The sequence below is a fragment of the Myotis yumanensis genome, unplaced genomic scaffold, assembly GCF_028538775.1.
Source record: "Myotis yumanensis isolate MYYU_CA2020_CCGP unplaced genomic scaffold, mMyoYum1.0.hap1 SCAF_12, whole genome shotgun sequence".
Classification (NCBI taxonomy): domain Eukaryota; kingdom Metazoa; phylum Chordata; class Mammalia; order Chiroptera; family Vespertilionidae; genus Myotis; species Myotis yumanensis.
The window spans coordinates 24,579,998-24,605,180 of NW_027223763.1; the positions used below are offsets into that span (position 1 = coordinate 24,579,998).

Consider the following 25,183-nt stretch of genomic DNA (forward strand, 5'->3'; position numbering starts at 1 on the left):
TTTCACTTGGCATTTACCTAAGTGAACTTAGTTATAAATCCATACAAAACCTGCAAACAATTATTCAGGGCAGCATTATTCATAATAGCCAAAAAGGGGAAACAATCCAAATATTCATCAACTAGTAAGTGGATTAAAAATGTGGTATTATCCATTCAATAGAATTCATTCAGCCATAAAAAGGAACAAAGTACTGACACATGCTACAACATGGATGAACCTTGCAAACATGAGGCTAAGTGAAAGAAGCCAGTCACAGAAAACCACATATCATATGAGTCCACTTAAATGAAATGTCCAGACTAGGTAAATCTAGAGAGACAAATAGATTAGTGGTTGCCTAAGGCTAAGGAGGATGGGAAGTTTGGGAGTAATAGCTAAAGGGTATGGAGTTTCTTCTTGGGGTGATGAAATGTTCTAAAATTCATTGTGCCGATTGCAACACTCTGCAAATATACTTTAAAAAAAACACTGAATTGTCCCCAAAAAATGAAACGAAAGAAAGTGGTAAGATCACTGACACAGAATACAATCTCCACAAAATAAAATCAAAGCAGCTGTTCCAAAGAACCACAGTTGCTATTGTTATTAAATTCAAGGGAACTTTATCTCAGTGGTCCTCATTAAAAGAGGGGCAACCCTCTGGTACAGAGGACACCATCCTCAGCAATGCAGCTGCAATAAATTCAATAATATGAGCAAGTCCCTTAGGAGATTTTAAATAATCTTTCATGGTAAGCTAATGGCCAGAAGTCAAAGCTCAGTAAAATAAAAAGTTCCACAGGGAGCTATAACACCATCCTAGATATGCAGCACTCTGACAGTTAAGCTTAATCCAAAGATTAAAATCAGAATATAAAAAAGAATGTATAGGCCATTTATTGTTCAGGCAATCCTCCCTGGATATTATTTTCTGCAACCCACTTTGAGTTATGCTCTCAAAATACCTTGAGTATTAACTTCTAGGTGATTACTTCTTCATCTGCTATTCATTAAAGGCAGATCCAGGCTACGCTACCCTCTATTCTCTCACCCCACATACCCCCCACAGTAATCCCATTCACTTCCATGGCCTCAAGTGCTGATTCATTCAATTAACATGTTTACTGAGCACCTGACATGGAACAGGTACTGTAGTGGGCATATGGGAAACATCAATGAGCAAAAGAAATAAAGATCCCTGGCCTGGTTACCCTCTAGCTGGGGAAGGGAGGGTCAATGCACATAATAAGTAAATGGTTATTTTAGAAGGTGATATGCATTACAGTAAGGTTTTGTTTGTTTATTCTGCTTTGTTTTGGAAAGCAGGAGGAGAGGAGGAAAATGAAAGAGTCAGGAGAAAGGAGCTAGAGGAGTACAGAAACCAAGAGACCTGATTTCAAGTGGCCTCTTTTACTTCTTAGAGAGCGAGAGTCACTGGCCTGGAGACTGGCAGGACAAAAGAAAAGGATACTAGTTCTCCATGTTTTGATGTTTTTACAAAGAAAAGAAAAAAGGATTCTGGTGAAACATCAGGAGGCAGGAGTGAGCAGAATAACCCGTCTCCCCTCGTCTATGGAAACAGCACCTTGGCTAACGGGACCAACCTGAGGGAGAGGGTGAGCTCCAGGCAGCAGCAAGAAGGGCTATTGGTAGGCACAGAATAGCAAAAAGCACTAACATAGGTTGAATATCAGAAAAGCAGAGCTCTAATTTTGTCCCAACTCTATTTGTAACTTGCTGCTAACTGTGAACAAGTCACATAATCTCTCTGGAATCAGACAGGTTTACACCCTTTCCGTTTCCATCTCTCCCATCACACCTGGTTCTACATCCTCGTCTCCTTATTTTTAGAAATCTATTTTAGTATATATTCTGAGTTACATGTTCTCTGTTCTTCCCACATTCCTCAGCCCCTCAACCACCTTATGACAGATTGCCTAACAACCAAATAGTGTTGAAGTATACTTATTTTTATATGAAAATATACGTATAACATCATATTAAAAATGTGAAATCTCAAAATCCTAATACAACACTGTTTTGCATATTATCTGCCAAGTTTCTTGAAATGACGCTTTTTAAAATATCTCTACTGCAAGTACACAGTATTTTTTGGTAACAGCTCATCCACATTTCATTGCCTTGTATAGAGCAGGGACCACCAATAGGAAAAAATGTCTCATCTCTGACCTGGAGTACCGACTTACCTACAAGAAGCCTTCTGAGTAGCATAGATGAATTCACACTTTCCATGGATGCAGTAACCATTGAGGTTTTCAGGGCAAGGCATGTGGTTTCCAATATAAACATCTTCTCTTTGATCACTAGCATCTTAAAAGAGCATAAACCAGGTCAATAAATAATGAAAAGCAAATTGAGAAATATGGACTTTTCAAGGGTTCCTGAGACAATAAGTAAATTCACCCCTTGCTGGGTACTTTGGAAAGGAAATTTATCAAGTGGCGGGCTGGATAAGAGTCAAGGTCACACAATGCCAGAAACACAGCAGGTTCAAACTCAAAGCATTTGAAAGTATTTGCAGGATGTGACCACCATGAGCCCCTGTTATTTAAAAACAATCTGCCAAAATAACCCACACAACTAAACATCTTTGTTAAAGACATAAATGTGACTTCTATGAGAAAGCTCATCTCTGTGACAGAGAGATGCTGTATATACTATTGGCTTTTGGAGAATCACCTTATTCTAACCATTCACCTGGGGGCTATGAAATTGAGGCCAAGGAACACTGGAATGGCAGAAAGTTATGGGATGCTGAAATTTTAAGGTAAAAGGTTTATTTTTGGAATGAACACTAACAAGCATACTGATTTTTTTCCAAATGGAAATACTTTTGCTATTCTTTTTATACAGCATTTTTAGTATATGTTAATGTAAAAAATGTCAAATAATATAGAGGACAAAAAATATTTAATCACCTGAGATTCCCCCTACCCACAGAAAACTATTGTAAACAGCTGTTCAGACTTAGGTATACTGATTTGAACTGAACTGAGCTGAAGTGAAGAAAATGGAAGTGTGCTGAGTAATTCCACTGTCAGAAATGGGGAAAGGGTCAGGAAGGAAAAACAGGAAGAGGCAGGACAGATGAAGACATAAGGACCCAGTCTTCAAAATCAATCATATTCATTCATCCATACTTTCTATCCATCCCTCTCTCTCTCTCTCTTTTTTTTTAACCAGAAAATGACACCTTTAATTTTCAGTGAACTGTTACATCATGGGGAGTTTTTTGGTTTTGTTTTACGTCTAAAGTTTTACATATGTCTCCTTTTTTCCCCAATTGACGCACCCCACCCCCTGCCATTCCCACCCCCAAGGGCAAGCCCCCACCACCCCAGTATCTGTGTCCATTGGTTATGCTAATATGCATGCATATAAGTCCTTTGGTTGATCTCTAGCCCCCCACCCCCACCCCACCCCCACCCAACCTCCCCTGTCATTTGTCTCTAGATCTATTTTTGTTCATCAGGTTATGTTGATCATTATATCCCACATATGAGTGAGATCACGTGATATTTATCTTTCTCCGACTGGCTTATTTCGATTAACATAATCCATCCATCCCTCTCTATCCCCCCCACCCCCCATACTTACATACACATACTCATTCACAAAGGCACAGGTTTTGGAATGGATTTTTGTACTTTTTTTCTGGCACATTAATCCTCAATTCTATGAACCCAGAGTTCCCCAATGTTTACAGGCCTGTCAATTTCCCATTTCCTGCCGTTCCTTTCGACAGTTCCAGCTTACAGATTCTGTGTATTATTAGCTGCGTGACCTTGAGCAGACTGCTCTCTGTAAGCTTGACATTGCATAACTGCAAAATCAGAATCATAATAGGGCCTATACATCATGTGGTTTCAAGGACGACGTGAGATAATTACTGCATGTACAAGACACTAAAACAACCAGCTAGCACCCCACGTAACAGCAAAGGCTTATCTCCCCCAAATACAAATAAAGATGCTAATATAATTTGAAGAATGTTGATGGAAACAAAAAGAAGGAGTAAAATAGGAGGCTGTGTGTGTGTGTGTGTGTGTGTGTGTGTGTGTGTGTGTGTGTGTGAGAAGGGAAAGAGCAAGAGAGAAGTGGGAATAGAGGTGCCAACTGCAGAAAAAAACTGAGAACTAAAAATGTAGATTTTTCTGAAGATCAAAATTTACATATAAAAGGAGAAAATTTTAATGATGATCAAGCTCAATGATAGGATAACTAAAGCAGAAAGGTCATGTCATCCCTAACAAGACCAAATCGATGCCTTTTAACCTCAAAATTCATGTGTTTACATTGTACTAAATTATGCCTAGAAAAAGAACTACACTAAAATTCAAGAAACACAGCATGTAAATTCTCAATTTTAAGGACATCTCTGCTGTTCTGTGACCTTGGTCTCACTTTCTCTAACAGAGTTAAATGAAATCAGCATTGTCCAACGGAAGTGAAATACAAGACATGTGTCATTTTTATTTCCTTAGTAGCCATATTTTTAGAAAGTAAAAATAGGTAAATTCATTTTAATCATCTATTTTATTTAACCCGATATATCAAATAAACATCATTTCAACCTATAATCAACATTTATTGTAAAACTGGTATTTCCCATTCTTTTTTCTTAAATTACTCTTCAAAATCCCTTTGGTAAGCCCTTTGCACTCACCACGCACCTCAATTCCCACCAGCCACCTTTCAAGATCTGAGTAGCCCCATGTGGCCAGTTGCTACCAGACTGGATGGCACAGAATAGATGACTTATTCATTTTTTATTTATTGATCATGTCCCACATGTCAGGCACTCCGCTAGGCATGGGAGATAGAAAAATAATCAAGACATATCCGGTCCTCAAAGGGCTCACCAGCTCTCCTCCGGCTCCCAAACTGTCATTCCGCTGTGCAGAAAGAAATCAAGCCCTCCTGTAGGCTGCTGGAATCCTGAGCACCCACTTGTCTATTCCAATACTCAGGATACTGTTGTACAGCTATTTGGGGTTTTTAAATCAATCGCTACCATGAGACTGTGAGAGCCTTTGAGAACCTAGACGCTTGTGTTACTCATTTCTGTATAACTCTTAACACTTGGGAGGTAGTACTTTTCTTGCTCTGGTTTTAAACTGAAAGTGCTATTCTATGTTTGAAATGAAGCCATAAGTGGCGTAAGGGAAAAAGCAGTGTCTCCCATAGCATTCATCACCCCACACCTCTCAGAACATGGTACTTTCCTGGTGTCACACACAAGGAAGTACGTAAAGGGACCACAGAGACTGAGGTTATGCACCAACCTATAGTAATAAAGTCCTACAAGGTGTATAACCATAGGACTGGCTAGACTAAAGAGACTGTGGTAATGTGCTCATCTACCATAAGAAAGTCCTATAAACAGCAGAAAATTTCCAGAATAATGCGAAGCTGAAAGCCAGCAGGATTCAGCTACATGACAGCAATGAGAAAAAGTTAACTAATTTAAGAACAGGGTTTTGAGAAATTAATAGACAAAGTATGGCCCCAACAGCATTTACTGAATGAATTAATAAAAGAATGTGGTATCAAGCTCTAGACAAAGCGAAGCTATATAAAACATGAACATGTCTAATAAAACTTTGAAGTCTGTGGCTGTCATAGAATCCAGATTCGGCCTTCTGCTCAATACCAATGCTATTCATTCCATTATATTTACATACTATTTCTGTGCACAGCCATATGCTCGGCTAAGCTACACAAGGTATTTATTGAAAGTATATATGGTCCCAGTCCTGAAAAAAAGTTTATAATCAATTTAGGAAATCAACATATACACACGATAACCTGAACAAGCCCTAGCTGGTTTGCTCAGTGGATAGAGCACTGGCCTGTGGACTGAAGGGTCCTGGGTTTAATTCCAGTCAAGGGCACAAACATCAATTGCAGCTCAATCCCTGGCCCTGGTCGGGGTGTGTGCAGGAGGCAACCAATTGATGTCTCTCTCTCACATCAACGTTTCTCTCTCTCCCTTCCCCTCTCTAAAAATCAGTGGAAAAATATCCTCGGGTGAGGATTAACAAACAAACAAAAAGCTGAAAATACAAGGGAAGAAGGAAGAGAAGTGTGGCTCAGTAACTGAAAAGAGCATCGGTACTTAGATATGAAAGTGATGTATTATTAGTGACTCTTGCAAGTTGAGCATTACAGGAGGCCAAGGCAGGGATGAGGGAAGTCTAGGAGAGCTGGAGACCTTGATCTAGGAGTCAGTCCAAGAGTGGACTTATAGAGGAATGGTGGAAACCAAAAGGAAGGTAGGACACAATTCTCAAGAACAAGTAGTAGATGAACCTACAAAGATCTGTACACTCAGACTGGGGAAGGGTATAAGGCAAAGTTGGGAAAATAAGGTGAAGTCAAATTATGGAAAAACATGAACTCCAAGTGAGAAATGTTTTCTTGATCGTGTGAAGAACAACACAATGAAAGCCGTGTTTTACATAAAAAATTAACTGAGAGTGGTTACCTCGGGCTGGCGGTTAAGGGGGATGGAGAGTAACTGCTAATGGGTGTGAGTTGTTTTCCTGGGGGGTAATGAAAATGGTCTAAAATTATATTATGCTGATGCCTGTACAACTCTGTAAATATAACAAGAACACAATGAACTGCACATTTTAAACAAGTGAACTTAATAGTATGTAAAGACTCAAAAAGCTGTGGGGGGAAAAAATAATTGGATACCAGCCTGGAAGATAAAGGGGCAAGAGAACTAGAAAGACCAATTAGGAGGTCACTACATAATCCAAACTTGTGACAATGGAAAAGCTAAGCTAGAGCCCAGCAGTAGGAATAGATACTAGAGATGCGGGAAAATAAATATGGCTTGAAGATGCTTTGGAAAGTAAATGAGCTAAAAACTCAGATCTGGAATGGTCCCTGCAGGCTCTCTGGTCTGATGAAGGAATCCCTTTAGTTAATAACCCCGCAAGCCTGTTTTTACCTGCATACTTCCAGATGTTAGAAACTCAACTTAACACAGTTAATTTCAATATTACCAAATTTTCTTATGTTAAATAAAAGCTCTCTTCCTTGAACTTTGTGTAGATCTCCCCCATGTCTGTTCACCCACTAAGCCATTGCCCACCAATTATTTTTCTTAAGGTCAAACTTCCCCAGTCCAACAAGCCTTTCGATCAGTGGTTCTCAACCTTCCTAATGCCGTGACCCTTTAATACAGTTCCTTGTGTTGTGGTGACCCCTAACCATAAAATTATTTTCATTGCTACTTCATAACTGTAATTTTGCTACTGTTATGAATTGTAATGTAAATATCTGATATGCAGGATGTATTTAGGCGACCCCTGTGAAAGGGTCGTTTGACCCTCAAAGAGGTCGAGACCCACAGGTTGAGAACAGCCGCTTTAGATAGTTTAATACAACCATCTATAAGAGTGCTGCCCAGCCTTGGCTGGGTGGCTCAGTTGGTTGGAGCATTATCCTATACACTGAAAGATCATGGGTTTGATTCCTGGTCAGGGCAATGCCCAGGTTGTTGGTTCGATCCCCGGTCGGGGTGTGTGCAGGAAGTGGCTGGTCAACTTTTCTTTCTCTCTCTCTCTCTTTCTCTCTCTTTTCATCTCTCTCTTTCTCTCTCTCATTCACCACCCCTCCCTTCCTCCCTTTCTCTCTCTCTCAAATCAATAAAAATATATCCTTGGGTGAAGATTAGAAAACACAATTTAAAGAAAGATCAAGGCTAGAGAACAAATTTTGCCAAGATGATAGCTGACAGTAGATTACCTATTTGGAAGGAAATTAAGAAAGAAAGCAAGGGGAGCAGAACAGAATTCTGGAATAGCTTTGATAGAAGAGAAAGAATGCGAGGGTTTAGGGTCAGAAAGTCCTTGCTCTGTCCTTCTACACAAGCCACAAAATTTCACAGTTTCAGCTTTATCATCTACAAAATGAGGAAAACATGATGTAATGAGGGTTAAATAATAATACAAATATGTGAAAGCACTTGGCACATAGTAGGGTATTCAACTGATAATTGCTGAATGGTGAATGCCGGGTGGTTGTTCCTCATGAATCATTAAACATGCTATAGATAGGAAGACCTCTGAGCACAGTCAGGCTACCGACAAGGAAACTAGAAAGCAAAAGTATTAACAATTCCCATAATAACATCAATAATAAATTCAGTGATGTGGCATTTAATATTCAGAGAAATCCTAGGCAGTAGATATTAATGCCACTTTATAGATGTGATGATTGAGGCGCCGAGAAATCAGGCCACACAGCCTTTGAATGTGAACCAAGTCTGACCCGTGAGCACAAGCTCTCTACCATCACACTCTTATTTCACCAAGCTGCCCTGGGAGGTGTGTAGGGAATGGACAAATGCAGCATGTCCAAGCACCTGCTCTCTAGGCCAAGTAAATTAATAACTTCAAAAAGGAAAGATTAAAAAGGCTTTAAAAGATGCCATAAAGCAGGGGCAGAAGCAGAGCCTCGCACAGCAAGAACTGGGCAGAGAATGGTCCTGTCTAAACAATGTCCTCAGGCAAGTGGTGACAGGCAGGCTCCAGGAATAACAGCTGCGGCCACTGGTCCCTGAACAATGTTTTGTGTGTCTGCAACACACAAAGTGTTATTGGCCACCCAGCGGCTCCTCCCACCCAGAAACAAATCCACCACCAGCAGCAGCAGTGTTTTCAAATACAAAGGAGAGTATGGTTCTAAGTGACCATGATGTAAGGAAACCCAGCGCCACATGGCTTATCTGCAAAGGCATGTCCCACAGGCTAACTGTCCTGGTCCAGCAATAAACAACCCAAACAAAGCACAAGGAGTTGTATGAACACCAAGACATGCATTTTGAAGGTCAGCTGCTGAAGCCACAACTACATCAATACTGTATCAGTAAGTCTAGGGCTCATTATTTCTACAAATCCCCAATTAAAAGATATAATTTGCCATTACTTTTTTCCCCTATACTACCTTGCACCCCAAGCTTCACCACTAACCTATCTCTCTATATATCCTTCCCTAACTGCAGTCTTCCTGGACCCCGTCAAAGAATTTTCTACCTAGGTAAACACGCCAATCTGCCCTCCAACACTTCCCACTCTTTCATTTCTAAATCCACTATTTTTCACACCAATCTTGACTCTTCCTGTCCTAGCTTTTCCACTCTGCCCAGTGAAACACCTATTCTAATGTGATTAAACGCATCCACCTTCTCATTCCCTTAGAAAATATTCATCTCCCTGACATACCAAGATCACATTCCTTCCTAAAACACCTTTCCTCCCACCATTCCATCCTCTCTCCCAACAACCTTCCTCTCTTGGGTCTGTGCCGTCCACCTACACATCCTTCTAACCATCCTCATTGTGACTCTCTACCATGCTCCACAACCCACACCCTCAGACTTCCTTCGGTGATTTTAGCAACTGGCTCAGTCTTACCTTTAGATGAGGCAAAATTTTTCAAACCAATGATTTTTTAGAGAAAGAGAGAGAGAGAGGAAGGGAGAGGGAGAGAGACATAGAATCATCAACGAAAGAGAAACATCATCAGTCAGCTGCCTCTTGCAAGCCCCCTACTGGGGATTGAGCCGGCAACGTGGACATGTGCCCTGACTGGGAATCAAACCATGACCTCTTGGTTCCTAGGTTGACACTCAACCACTGAGCCATACCGGCCGGGCCAAAACCATTTTTAAAAGGTCATATCAAAAGAGCTGTATTAGAATATATCAACAACAGTCACCAAGCAATGGAATATTTCTCTGGTATTGCTGGTTAGCAGGCAAGGAGACTACTGAGAAAGAGATGTCATAGATAGGGTGAGAGTGAGGGTGAGGGTGAGGTATAGCTCAGGAAAGAAGCAAAAATGTCTTGGTAATAAAAAGGTGTTATGGTTCAATTTTAGACTGAAAATATCTTTTGATAAAAAATGGCCTCATTAAAATGCCATACGCCTCAAAGGAACTTCCTGGGTAGATGGAATTATTATAGATTGTGATAAAGTGTAGTGTACTGGGGATATCCATTTGACAAATGGGGATATCCATTTGTCAAAATTGATAGCTAACATTTGTGTATCTCAGTGCATGTAAATTATACCTCAAAAAAACAACAACAGTAAAATAAGAATAATGACAATCAAGTGGATGGGGTTATAAAGGCAAAACAAGGATGACAATGCTGATTACCTGTTGAAGATGAGTATTGGGTACATGAGGGTTCATTATACTATTCTGTTTTCACATGTTTGATATTTTCTATCATCAACTTTTTAAAATGCCACATACCTATCTCCCACACACCTCATGCTCAGCCATCCTATCCTTGATGCCTTCAACATCTACAACAAAGCTTCTGACACTGCAATTTCAATGGTTACCGGTGGTTTTTCAACAGGCCAAGCAAAGCACTAATTCAGCCTCCATGCTGGACATTCAAATGCTCCATTTCATGAGCACTCTCCTCCAGGAGCTCAACTTAAAAGCTCTTTCTTGCTGAGAACTGTCTTACAATTTTTCCAGCTGCTTCCTTTGGTTCTTAGACGTAACCTCATTCAGCTTCGATGTTCCTATTGGTCCTTTCCCGAGAGTAGTTGTGAGAATCAAATGAAATAATAGATATGAAAATGAGAAGTAAAAGAGCAGCGCACATGAGGTCAAGGGACCCGGAACCCAGCCTCTGATCAGACCTTTACTGCATGTAAGACTTTGTACAAATAAATCCTACAGCTGCTTTGAGCTGCATCCATTCTTTGACAAGTATGGAACAGACACTCTACTAACGTGAACATGATAGATACAGCCTCCTGTCCTCATAGCCTAGAGGGAGATACAGATGAGTAAAAAGGCAACTATAATTAGAGTAGGCTATGTGCTTGGATAGGGGAGTATATGAGAGAGGCACCTAATCTAGATTTAAGGGTGAAGGAATACTTCCCAAAAGGAAATGACTTTTAAGCTGAGCCTGAAATGGATAATAGGCAAAGAAGAGTTCCAGGCAGAGGGAACAAGGCTGAAAGACCTGTGCACAGAGGGCAAGTGTTAATAGTAGGTTCTACAAAAGTAAAGAGGATATAAAAAACAAATATGAGTGGTCTTTCTATATAATTTCCTAGAACTGCATGTAAGTCTATAATCATCTTAATAAAACTTTTAAAAAGCATATGTGAGAGTATTCTGTACATTGAGAAGCGCTTTAACTATTTCAGTTAATATTATAACTAACTAGAGGCCCGGTGCATGAAATTCTTGCACTGGGGTGGGGGTGGGGGTGTCCCTCAGCCCAGCCTGCACCCTCTTGCAGTCTGGGACCCCTTGGGAGATGTCCAGGACCCTCGCTCCTTACCGCCTGCCTGCTCGCTGCTCCTTACCACTCGGCTCACTGCTTAGCGCTGCCGTGAAGCAGGAGAGGCTCCCGCCACTGCCACTGTGCTTGTCAGCCATGAGCCCGGCTTCTGGCTGAGCGGCACTCCCCCTATGGGAGCGCACTGACCACCAGGGGGAAGCTCCTGCGTTGAGCATCTGCCTCCTGGAGGTCAGTGCGCATCATAGCGACCGGTCTTTCTGGTTGCTCCGCCATAAAGGTCGCTTAGGCTTTTGTTAGATAGATAATCACTGCAGAATGTATACTGCTTCACAGAGAGCCAAGTTGGAAAGGTCATTATAATAGACATAGAATTACTAAGGACAGCTAGTGACCACATTTCAATAGCTGGCCAAAATTTTAAAAATCATGATTCAGTACCTTTCACATCGGGTCGATATGGTAGTCCATCATCTTTCTTTCCCAACAAACTAGTGTCATCTGTGTCTATAAGAGAAAACAGTTTTCAAATCAAGATACATATGATGTTTAAGTCACACCAGGTAACTCCCAAATATTACAAATGCTCCGGGTCCTTCCCAACTCTGTCCACTCTCCTGCTCACGTTCCCTACCATTCTCTTGATCTACTGTGGCATCTCTGCCTCAGGCCGCGGGCCTCCCAGATGTATACACGCTCTGCAGACGAACAGTCTGATTTCATTTAGACTGCATCTCAAGTGTCTTCGCCTTAAGAAGTCTTCCTCGGGCAAACTAAAATACTGCATACCCTGAGGAAAAAGGATTCATCCTTTCTCCAAGGGACAATGGTTTCGAGATTTACCTTCTACCACGGTTTCCCTGGAAACATATCAGATTAAGATAAATATAGAATCTCAGCTTGTTCTCAGACAATTTTACTATAAAAATGACCCCGGACAGTGCACTGTCTCTAGACTTGGAAGGCTGTAAATGAATCGTAAATACCCGCTGGGAAGCACAAGCTGACGCTTCCTATACACATGGGGGAGGAGAGGGAAGATATAGTTAGGTGCGGGTGGAAATATTATACAGGGGACCAAAATAAAAGTTAAGGGCCAACTACTCCAAAGGATTCTAAATCTGCATGAATTTCATTTCACAAAATTCTTAAGCTTGGCCAACCTCTCTGAATTTGAAATTCCAGGTAGTATCATCAACCATGCTCCAGTTCTTCTGGGGGGAAAAAAGATTGTTTTCTCCAAGCTCTTCTTTCAACCTAGACTCTAAATGCCAGCACATGACAGAAAAACAAACCAAACTACTTTCTTGAGATCAAAGCTAAGTAGACTCTCTACCTACCTATCAGCAAATGGTTTCCTCTGCCCTGCCTCCCCCGAAATCCTCAGATGAGTTTCTTGGGTATCATTTGGTAGCTTAGACCAGAAGTATTGCACATAGTTTTGCAGTATTACACAAATAATTTGTTACCAATATAAAGTACCAAATTTTGGCTTACAATCTTTTCCCCTTAGATCAGTTAAAAACATATCCCTTTAATAAGTCCAAAAAAGGAAGGAGGTAGAGGAGAGTGGTTAGACCTAATAAGCAATCACAGTGTACAATGCTAGTCCATGAGCATGTGCCTGGCCCTTGCATGTTACTAGGAAATAATACATTATCCTAGCCCTTGTGCATCTCACTGAGGAAAGAAGGTTTGAAAACATCTGTCTTCAGTGCTTGAGTAACTCTAGTAGGGATGGAAAACAAAAACTCATTCTTAGTTGGGATCATGGCTTCTAAACTATAACAAAAAGCAAAAAGGGCAAAAAGAATTTTTACTGAAGGTAATTATTTTTCCTTACATTCTATAACTTCACACCATAAGTTCTAACAGTACATAATATGTAGGGCCAAAAAAAATTACAGAAAGAATGTGGAAACAAAGTAAGCTATTATGCTCTAGAGAAAAAGATGAAGAAAATATGGCAATATGTACAGTTTTACTATAATTAGGATAGTAGTAAATTGATTAATTCTTAAACAGCTATAATCATTATAAATTTAAGACAACCTTTAAGAAGTATGAACATATCTAGAAATCCATGTTAAAGTCCACTTCGTAACTAAATAATCAAAAAGCATGGTTTGTTTTCAGAAGATACAAATAAATGAGAGAAAAAAAATCTAAAATAGTAATAGGATAAAGAAATTCAAAAATATAAAAAAAGAAAATAAAGTGAGTTCACATTTTACAAATGTGGAACACTATCAAAGTGTACAAATAAGATAAAAGACATACAAATTAAAGAAAGGACTCTGGATAAGTAGAATGAATTTTACCTGTGCAATGACCGAGATGCCTTATGTCAATCTGTTCTTGCTTTATACAAGATGCCTCTCGAACAAAACAAGGATTGTTATAGGAACTCCCATCAGAAGCACACACGGGGTTAAAACTATATCCACTGCAGTCTATATTACATACACACCTGTAGGAAAAGACAAAAATTACCTCCTAGGTATATTTTACAACAAATGTATTTCACGAGGCTGCAACCTCAAAGAAGAGAACCTCTGTGTCTCTGCTTTCTGTTAGCAAACATCAACATGTTGTTTTAAGTCCCTGACTGGTTTAAGCAAAGTGAATCCTCAGCTAATAATTTCTTTCAGGCAAGAATTTAGAGATAATCTCACCCCAAAATTAATATTCCATTGGTTTCTCTAAAATTTTCATATCTAGATACAATAAGCAGGAGATGTCAACTGTCATCAACATCCATTGGAAAGCAACATGGTATCCTAGAAAGGACACAGAATTATAACTCAAAAGTCATGAGTCTAAATCCTAGCCCAACTAATTACCAGATCTGTGTCCAGATTCTTCCTCCAAATCTTAGTTTACTGATCTGTAAAAAAGAAGTAATAATAGTATACCTACCTCACCAAGTAACTGAGACAGTTTTTAAAAATAATAGATATAGCCCTGGTCGTGTGGCTCAGTTGGTGAAGGGTCGTCCGTGCACCAAAAGGTAGCTGGTTCGATTCCCAGTCAGGGCACATGCCCAGGTTGCAGGCTTGATCCCCAGTAGGGGGTGTACAGGAGGCAGCCAAGTGATGTTTCTCTCTCACATCAACGTTTTTTTTTTTCTCTCTCTCTCTCCTTTCTTCTCTCTCTAAAATCAATAAACATATTTTAAAAGAAAGAAAATAGACATCGATTTTTAAAAATAAATAACAGATATAAAACATAAAATGGAAGTCCTCAAAATCAGTACATCTACCTATATAACTTAGTGTCCAATGAACACCGAGACTGCATTACAGAGAAGGCAAAGGGAGTCCGAGGCATGGTCACTCCTCACAAGAACAGTAAAACCTAGTTGGGAATATGAACATTTAAAATGCAGGGACACCAGTTTGCAGCAACATGGTGGACAAGGGGTCTGGACTAACTCTCCTGCTGAAAACAATAAAAAATCTTGGGTAAAATATTTTTAATCATTCTCTTAAATACATTCATAAGTTGGCAAGAAAGCAAGGAATATGCAGGACAAAAGTTAAATGAAGACAGAAACAGAAAGATCAACTGAGTTTGCTAAAGCTAATGTTCCGCTTGAAGGTATTGGCCAAACTGGGTAAATCCAATTACTAATGGCCTTGTGGCTTCTGGGAAGAGGAGACAAGGAATACTGACCTACTTGTGGCAAGGAATCTGAAGACCCTAGAAGAGCTGGTACCTCAAAAAGCTACAACCCACTGTGTGAGGGTAAACTAAAAATGAGTTGCCATATTCCAAGGGGACTGTTTAAAGGGGCAGAGGGGAGTGCTGCCCTGAGCCAAAGCATTAAAGAGAGGGAAGAAAAACATCTCCCCGGAGAATTTAAAACCACAATCCAGCCCTCACATGGGTAATTATAACTTAAAACACCACGTGGGTGTTCTAAAAAAACCCCTCAAACCTAGAATTTATTATAAAAGCCAAAGAGTATAAGGGGCCCTAAGCAACTGACAGAAGCAAATGCAATCTCCTCTGGAGAAACCCAACTTCATTATCCTGGACTTCAAACATTTCCCAAGATACAGTTCTGAGAGAAATAGGCATCTCGTTCCCACTCACTCACATATACACAACAAACAAGGAATTAAAACACCGTGAGCAGAGCAAGCCTATTTTTAAAGGCCCAAACAGAAACTTGTAATAAATATTATTAGTAGAAACAAAATATTTAGCAGTCAGAATTAATAGCAGATTAGATAATGTAAAAGTGAATCAGTAAACTGGAAGACAGGTCAGAGGAAGTTACCCAGATCACAGCACAGAGTCAAAGACAGAACATAGGAAAGATTAAGAGATGTGGACAACAGAGTCACAAGTCCTAAAAAAATGTGAATGGAGTTCCAGGAGTTAAACAAAAGAGGCAACAGCAATATGCTCAACAATTTTTCATCCAACTTCCTAAGACTAGAAAAAGATAATCTAACTATCCAAAAAGCCAAATAAATTCCAAACAGGTTTATTAAAAAGGAATATAGACACTGAAATATCACAATGAAATTTTATAACAAAAAGAATATTTTGAAAGCAGCCAGAAAGACTATCTTCAAAGAAGCAAGAGGGACAAGTGCCTTCAAAAGCAATACTGAAGACAGGTTTTTATTTATACCCAAAATACTGTGAAATAATACCTACAATGTTCTGAGACAGAATAGAGCTCTATATACAGCAATATCTTCCATGTATGAGGGTAAATTAAAATAATTTGGAAAAATTAAAAACCTAGAGAGTTTGCCACCTGCTGTTAGTAAAAGATATCCTAAAGGCAGTAGAAAAATGATCCTATAAGGAAAAACTGAAATGCAAACACAAATGAAGAACAAAAGTATACTAATAAAAGGGTAATATGCTAATTAGGGTGGACGTCCATCTGGACAAAGCCACTGCGGCTGCAAGGCCCGGGGCTCAGGCAGCCATGGGCTCAGGCAGCCTTGAGTCCTGGTGGCTGCGAGACCCAGGGCTCATGGCAGCCATGGGCTCAGGCAGCTGCGAAGCCCAGAGCCCACAGTAGCCGTGGGCTCAGGCAGCCGTGGGCTCATGACAGCCATGGGCTCAGGCAGCCGCCACAGCCGGCAGTGGCAGCAGCAGCGGGGTGATGGGGGCAGTGTCTTCCCCTGATCAGCCTGGTCACCTCCCACAGAGGGAGGCCAGACTGCAGTTTAGGCCCACTCCCCATGGAGAGCGTCAGTAGGATATCCCCTGAGGGCTCCCAGACTGTGAAAGGGGGCAGGCCTGGCTGAGGGTTCCCCCCAACCCAGTGCACTAATTTTTGTGCACCAGGCTTCTAGTGTAGGTAATGTTAACAAAATACCGATTATATAGGACAACAACAATGTTCTGTATGGTTACTGGTTTTTTTTAAAACAGGAAATTAAATACATTATAATGATAGCAGGCAAATTGGGCAGGACTGACATTATAGTGTTTAAGAACAGAGATATTGATGAACTTTAGATTGTGATAAGATGAATATGCATGTTTAAATTACCAAGATTACCACTAAAATAAGGAACACCCATAACATGAAACTAATAGAGAAAAAAATCCAAAGAAGGCAAGAAAGAAGAAACAAAGGCAAGGAAAGGCCAAACAACAAAATAAGATAGAAAAAAATCAAAATATATCAGTACTTATAATTTATTTATGTGAACTAAATTTTCCTGCGATAAAACCAAGATAAGCCAAATAAAAACACAAAAGCCAGCTCTATGCTGCTTATAAGATAAATGTTAAAATGTAATGATATGGGTAGTTGCCATGGGCTAGGGACAATGGTGAGTTATTTTTTAATAGGTAGAGTTTCAGTTTTACGAGATGAAAAGAGTTTTGGAGGTAAATAGTGATAAAGTAGCACAACATTATGAATGTATTAATACCACTAAACTATACACTTAAAGTAGTTAAGATGGTGAATTTTACGTTATGTGTATTTTACCACAATAAAAAAAGTTGGGAAAAATTTAATGATACAAAAAGTTGAAAATAAAAGGACACCTGGAATGGAAGAAACCTATATGGGTCGCTAATATCAGATGAAAGAGACTGCAGAGCAAAAAGGATTATGAGAAAGAAAGATGGTCCCTTCATAATAATAAAAAATTTCATTCACCAGGAAGATATAATAATTCTAAACATTTTAAAATAACCTCAAAATCTATAGAGCAAAAATTGATAAAACCACAATGAGAAATAGCCAAATCCACCATAGTAGATCTTAATATGCCTCTCTCTATAGTCATATATCAAGCAGACATCAGTAGAACTAAAATATCTACAGGTGAAAGACATGATGCTGGGGTTTTTCTTTAAACTACTTTCCTCCCTCCACTCCCGCAATATGTGGGGAGGTAAAAATAGATGAAACAAAACTGGACTTTTTGAAGCTGAGTGATGGACATATGAGAAGGAGTTATGCTCTACTTTTTTTCTCCTTTTCTATATGCTTGAAGATTTCCTTATCCCTGGTGAATTAAAGATCTATATTTAAAAGGCAAAGTTACAGAAGACCTAGACCAATAAGAGACCAATAAATTTAACTTTGAAATGAAGAATGTCCCATAAAGAGAACAAACAAAAATATAAATATACAGCCGAATAACAAAACGAATAATCAGTATCTAGAATATATAAACAAAAATCTACTTTTAAAAAAGATATATAACTTAATGAGTAAGAAGTGGGCAAAGCCATAAATAGAAAATAAATAGAAATAAATAGGAATGATAGAAGAAGCTTATTGGAAAAATATATGTGAAAAGGTGTTCAACTGTTCAATAATCAGGAAAATGCAATTAAAACCACAATGAAACAGATACTATCACATTCACTTAAAAGGCAAAAACTGAGAACAAGAACAATACCAACTATTGACAAGGATGAGGAGCAAAGGGAATTCTCTTCCTCTGCTGGGGGGAGAGCTTACCGGTACAACCACTTTGGAAACCAGGCATTACTGTGAAAAGCTAGACGTGCAAAAGCCCAACAACTTCCTATTAGGACTATCTCTCACACATCTGCACCAGGAGAATTGAGTGAGAATGTTCACAGCAGCGTTATTCATGAGAACAAATACCAGAAACAATCCAGATGTCCACCAACAGTAAAACAGGCTGTAAAAGGATGTGGTATAGTCAAACAAATGAGTTCAATAAGCAGCGAAAATGAATGAACTACTGTTGTATACATTAACATGAATGGATCCCAAAAACATAATGTTGAGCAAAAGAAGGTACATGTAGTATGATTCCAGTTATACAAAATTCAAAATCAATCAAAAGCCAAAAAATATATTATTATAAGATCTATCACATGTGGTAAAACTATAAAGTAAGCAAAGACACAATTTCCACAAGATGCAGTATAGCAGGTTTTGTTTTCATTGGATTTATTCCATTACTCAATTTCTAACTTCTTGGTGGGAGAAAGATGCAATTAGAGAGGGATTTGTGGGGGGCAGCTCTGAAGTATTAATAATATTATATTTCTGGCTTGGGAGATAGCATTCACAAAAGTTTGTTTCATTTTTGTGCGCTAAACCAAACGTGTAAATATTCACCCACTTTTGAATAAATGCTCTATATCACAATTTTAAAATTAAGGCACCAGAAAACAATTAAAATTTCATAAGAAGAATATTTACTAACTTCAGTCAAAATGGCTTTTATATTTTTAAAGGGTGGGGGGGAGGGGGGAGGGACATGTAACAGAGACCACATGTGGCCTGCAAGGTATGAAATATTCACCATCTGGCCCTTTATAGAAAAACTTTGTTGACCCAGGTTTAGGACAAAACTGGGATGGCAGTAAAACCGAAATGGTGGCCCATGGAAGAAAGCATTACAGAACTGTTTCAGGATTGTGAAAAGGCTCATCAACAAAGGCAAGATACCATTCCAACCCAGAAACAAGTGATTCAGCTGCGGGCACTGCCGCTCAATCAGGACCTGCCTTGGTCCAGTGTCTGGCAGTCGGCCCCCTCAGTGGGATGGCACCAGTGCATGGAAGACCAGGAACTGTGAGAACAAACCATCGCTGCTGCTTTCAATGGCACACAAGGAGAGAAAATGAAATTACCAGCTCAAGGAGAATCCAGCTCAGTGAGACAACGAGCAGAGGAGGAAAATATTAGACTCCAGGGGCCACTGATACAACTGATTACAGCAATTGCAGGTGTTTGCAGACGGGCAACAGCAGCAGAGGGCAGGATGCCCAAAGCACAGGAGTGTGCAGTGAAGTGGAAAGAAATCACGTTAGTAAATATGACAAATTCAAAACATTTAACAACCATTTACTCTGCACCTACCGGGAGGGTATAGTCACATGTGCCTCATTTAATCCTGACTACAACCAATTATGAATAGAAAAGCTGAACATGAAGGAAGTTAAAAAGTCTAAGATCATAAATGAACGAGTGACTGAGCTGGTGTTCTTTCTACTAATTACAGCTGTTACATAAAACAGGTATCTCTGCATAGAAACTGACAAATGAAAGGAGGTAAGTACATAGTTATTTTCACATTTATGTCATGAAAAATATTGTCACTAAACTGGCCTCGCTTTTCTCTCAAACACACCAAGGAGACTCCTACCCCAGGGCTTTCCCTTTCCCTGAAATACTTTTCCCTCAAATATCCCACCTGGCTCAGTCCTTCACTTCCTTCAAGTTTTTCCTTAAATTCTAAAAGAATGGCTAAAAATCAAATCCATTAAAAAGTTAGAAAATTAGTAATGAAATAAATCCAATGAAAACAAAAACAGGGGAAATATAGATGATATAGTTATGAATATATAAATACAGATATAGAACAATAGATATATATTTTAGCAGAAAAAGCAAAGTTACAATGGAGAAGATCCATACTGCCAAAGGTTGGTCCTTTGAATAGACTTTCAAATTGATAAAGCAGGATGGGAAAAAAAGAGAGAGAAAAAAATATTAGGAATAAAAAAGATGATAGACTCAATGGGAATTATGGATTAAAATATTAAAAGTTATTATAAATGACTATGTTAGCAAGTTTGAAAACAAGTGAAATTAATAACTTTAAAAATATTAACTATCAAATTTTACCAAAAAATAAATAGAAGCTAAATGATACCATAATCATTAAAGAAATTAAATCAGTTGTTTTTTTTTTTTTTTTTTAGAAAAATTCTGTAAGGACAGCATCAAATCCAGAAGAAAGAGATAATTCTATTATTACACAAAGCCATCCAGAGACTAGAAAGAACACTCCCTACTTTATTTTATAAAGCCATATAACCTTAAACAAAGTACAGACTATAACTCATTGAATAAAAATGAATAAGAGAAAATCTCATCCTTACAGCAGACAGAATACCAACTAATAATGCACAGGCATAAAAAAGATACTGTAATCATAAAGCAAGAACAGGATGTTATACAAAGAGTGCACCAGGAGAACAAAAATGAGCTTTGGGAGATTAAAAATTATAGCAGGGAAAAAAAAGCTCAAAAAAGTACTGGAAGATAAAGTTGAAGAAACGTCTCGGTAAGCACAGCAAAAGTATTTTTAAATAGAAAATAGGAGAGGAAAGAGAAAGGACTAATCTAGGCTGTCCAACATCCAAATAACAGAAGTACCAGAAATAAAAAAGAGATGCAAGAAAATCATCAAAGAATAAACTGGAAATTTCACAAGTCCAAAGTCACTAAGTTTCTAGGAAAGGGCATAATGTTGTGAAATTTCTTGACACTGGGGACCAAAAGAAGATGGTCTGAGAGAGAAAACAAATCATACACAAAGGGTCAGGAATCGGAATGGCTTCGGACTTCAACAGCAACACCGGGTGCTAGAAGACAAGAGAACAATGCTTTCACAATTCTGAGGGAAAATGACCTCCCAGCTAGAATCATGCACTTGCTGAGTTACAGTATTAGCTGTAGGTGAAAAACATTTTCAAATATCTTGTACCCTTTCTCAAGAAGCTACAGAAGGATATACTAAAATGAGAGAGTAAAACCAAGAAGTTAAAGGCAAAAATTACCAAAAAAAACCAACCCAACCTCAGAATATCCTATATAGGGGTGACATAAAGGAATTTATAGGATGATACTTGTGGTATAACAAAAAATATATTTTGTCCTCGTCCCCTGTTCCTGGCTCAGAGCTCCTAAACATTCTTTCTCAGTGATAGCAGAGTCTCTTGTATGCTAAGGAGATGACTCATAGCTCTTTCCTGAGTTCCGACAATCATTTGAGTCATTTTGGCAAATTATCGAACGTAGGGGAGGTCTCCAAATTAATAGTATGCTGGGCAGAAGTGCAAGAGGCCTCATTTGTGACTAGTGTCTAAAGTGGAGACAGTCTCGTAGGTCTGAGCCCTTCACCTGCAGGGTCTATGCTAACTCCAAGTGGAGAGTGTCAGAACTGAAATGAAATTAATTATAGGACATCCAGTTTGTACAGAATTGGAGAATTGATTGTTGTTGGAAAAGACATTCATTAAAGGAAGACCCTGAGAAGACACTTACATACATGATGGAAAGGGCAACCAGTCCACACTGAAATGCCTTCCCTCTGTAGCTCTGTAGACAGTCGTGTGGCTGGCTGCCATTACCAAGACGCCTAAGGCCACTGGGTCCTCTTTTTAGCCAGAGGACAGAAAGCCCAGGTAACCCTGGTCCAGAGTCTGATCTGTATTTAACTTGTCTTGATCATATGATGATGAAGTTCCTAGACTCCCCTCCATGAACCAAATGAGCGCACTCATTTAACCAATACTCTCGAGACCTGGAAGTCGGCCATGGTGAGATTAGAAGTAGAAAACACACAACAGCCCACTCTCTGAAGGCGTTTCTGCCAGTCATCCATCCCTGGTGATGCTGGAATCCTGACAGTTTTCTCAACTATAAAGAGCCCTATGTTCCCATGACTCCCTCATGGTCTTGCCCATCGACTTCCTAAGAAGGGAATCTTGTGAACTCTCCGGGAAGTTGAAAGCCAGCTCTGACCCAAAGACTGTTCCATGTACCTTCAGCAAGCGTTCATGTGCCAGTGGCCATACTGCCCTTGCTTTTCCATGGCTGGGTTAATGCTTCGCACTGGTAATCCGGCAATGTTCTATTTTGTACCCAAGGTGTTAATAGGTGTAGTATTCTTTAACTTGTATATTTTAAACATGTCTGTATGCAATGTAGATTTTACAAGAAAAATTTCAAATAAAGCATATAGTGTACTGTCATCAGCTTGAAAAAAGAAAAGAAAGAGAAGACGTACATATTTGCTTGTACGTGCATAAAATCTCTGGGAGATTAAATTAGAAACAGGTTGTAGTGACTGCCTCTAGCACAGGGAGGCTAGAAAAACAGACCTGTTAGTGTAAGGTCTCTTCAAGTTTTTGAATTCCTAACATTGTGAATTTCATGAAGGCATACATAAAGAAATGCTTCAATGACTTCTATGTGTTAGCTCTATGATGCTGGCAAGTCACAACTCCTCACCTCTAAAATAGGGATAATACCTCATAACGCTGGTGAAAGAATCACATAAGCTTTTGGGAAAAGTCCTTTGAAGTCATCAAATACTATGCACATCTGAAAGGTTTTATTATTATTGAAAAATATCTATCCTTCCCCTTCCTTTCTCCTTACTCTACATAGAAAGTGCCATTCCTTCTGGACAGGGTAAGTTTATTTTAGCAGGTGAAAAAACAATGGCTTAAAATAATTCATGTGAAGTTATTCAGACTTAACAAATACCTAATGAAACCTGTGACAGACTCAGCACAATACTAGTCTCTTTCACACATTTTAGTAAATCCTCCAAACAACCCTGTGTGGAGCTCTAATTGCATAATGAAGCCCTAGTATGAACTGCCATGTGTTCACTAAAGACCTATGGAGGGCCCCTAAGATACCCAACCTCCTGGCAAAGTCATCCAATAGAGAAGTCAGCAAGACAAAACCCCTGACCTCAGGGAGCCCACAATCTGCTAGTGTTCCCAGCAGTATTGTAATTGCTACCCAGAGGTTGTTTCTCAAGACCGAGGAGGAGCACTGAATGAAGTCACCTAACTCACAGGGCCTGGGGGACAGAGCAAGGGAGGCTTCCAAGAAGAGGTGCTAATTCGGACCCAAGTCATGCTCCATCCACGTCTGGAAGGAAGAGTAGAAACAAGCAGAGAAAACGGGGATGGGACTCCAGACAAAAGAAATAACAGAGGCAAAGTAGTATCAAAGGGAACGGCATTTGGAAAACAGAGCAAGAGGTCATGGGGATACGGTGTTCTGCATTTTAAAAGCAAACCTCTCAAAGGAAACCTTTCCTGCAGCTGTGGAGAGCTCCAGGGACTATTTCTGGACAACGGAGACTGTCACTGCTAACATCCAACTTACACTTTGTATAAAGTAAAGTTTGGTAGTGTTTATTTCCTGTTATCAGGAGGAAAAGAGCAGCATACAGTTATTTTTCCATTACAATCTAAGGGGCCACCATAGGAATTTATTAAATGTAAATAGTTTTAAAAGTCTACTATTCCATGCATCTAGAGTAAGGCAATGTTCAATGATGAAAATTATAGTTATCTTTGATTAGGAGGGAATAAGAACAGACGAGTAGATAATGGTAGAAAATTTACTTCTTTGTTTCTTTTTTTAAAAAGCATATGTGGTTGCCAGAAACGAGGGCATAATGGAGGACACAGATGTATATAAAGCATTCCTCTGTGTGTGTGAACAAAGGAAAAGATTTCATTGTACCTCCTGACAGAGAGAGACTCAATCAGATTGTGAGACTGACCAGCAATCTGCATCAAAAACAGAACATGGCACCCAAAAATGACAGCGATGTCCAGCAGGTGGGTGAACTGCTTATCAAGGCTGCCAGTCATGCTGCACACATCCATGATTCTCTGAGCAACTCTGAGCTCTTCCATCACTCAAGGGCAAAAAGGGAAACAGCCTCTCCACAGAGACTGACATCAAAGAGGCAGAAGAGCAGGAACTATTTCCATAAAGCACATCACAGACAAGTTCAAAGAAATAATTTGAGGATTTTTATGACTCACCTGCACTGACATTATGCCTGATGAATCCACAGATTGCTCAAACCAGTCGTGGGCAGGGATTTAGGTCAGGTATTCAAAAGACACTGATGTGAAGGAGTTCTATGATTACCTGGCCCACCGTCCAGATAATGGCTGACGGCTATCTTGCAACAATAACTTCAGATTAGAAACACGATTTAGATAAAGACGGGGTTTGATTGCTAAGAATATGTGGTTTAAGAAACACAACTTTCTGTAAAACAGGTACTGCTTCCAACTTTTAAGCCTAAGTACAAAGTCGATCCTCTACATTTCAAAAAAGTCACAATGGGATACTGAAACCTCACCCATGCGGGAGTCGAATTTCTGGGAAGCTCAACCTCCTCACCATACATATCAATTCAAAAGCTAAGCATGAATGAGGATATCCATCACAAACCCATGCAGAGCCCATAATGCCACTGGAGAGATAGTGCTTCAGGAAGAAGGGGCGGGAGGAAGCCTCTCAGAAGCAAAAATAATCTATCTATATATATAAAAGCCTAAGCAACCAAATGACCAAACAACCGGTCAACCAGTCACTATGACGTGCACTGACCACCAGGTGGCAGACATTCAATGCAGGAGCTTCCCCCTGGTGGTCAGTGCACTCCTACAGCGGGAGCACCCCTCAGCTGACCGATGGCACCAGGCGCAGGGCTCAAGGCTGGCAAGCACAGCTGTGGTGGCACACGCCTCTCTCGCCTCCATGGTGGTGGCAGCAGCAGGCGCAGCGGAGTTGGGATGAGTGGGAACACAGGAACCGTGCTGTGCCCCACCCGAGCTCAGGCTCTTCCCCGGAC

General features: G+C 39.7%; 1 protein-coding gene across 1 annotated transcript in view; it reads right to left on the bottom strand.

Annotated features, from left to right (window-relative positions):
* The window catches only part of TMEFF1 (transmembrane protein with EGF like and two follistatin like domains 1), a 73,347-nt gene that overhangs the window by 7,239 nt on the left and 40,925 nt on the right, over window positions 1-25,183 (bottom strand). Inside the window, exons 6-8 of the mRNA XM_070431060.1 lie at window positions 13,619-13,767; window positions 11,739-11,804; window positions 2,190-2,313 (exon numbers count right to left, since the gene is read on the bottom strand). Of these exons, the coding sequence (XP_070287161.1) occupies window positions 2,190-2,313; window positions 11,739-11,804; window positions 13,619-13,767 (339 nt within the window). The remainder of the gene's footprint in view (window positions 1-2,189; window positions 2,314-11,738; window positions 11,805-13,618; window positions 13,768-25,183) is intronic.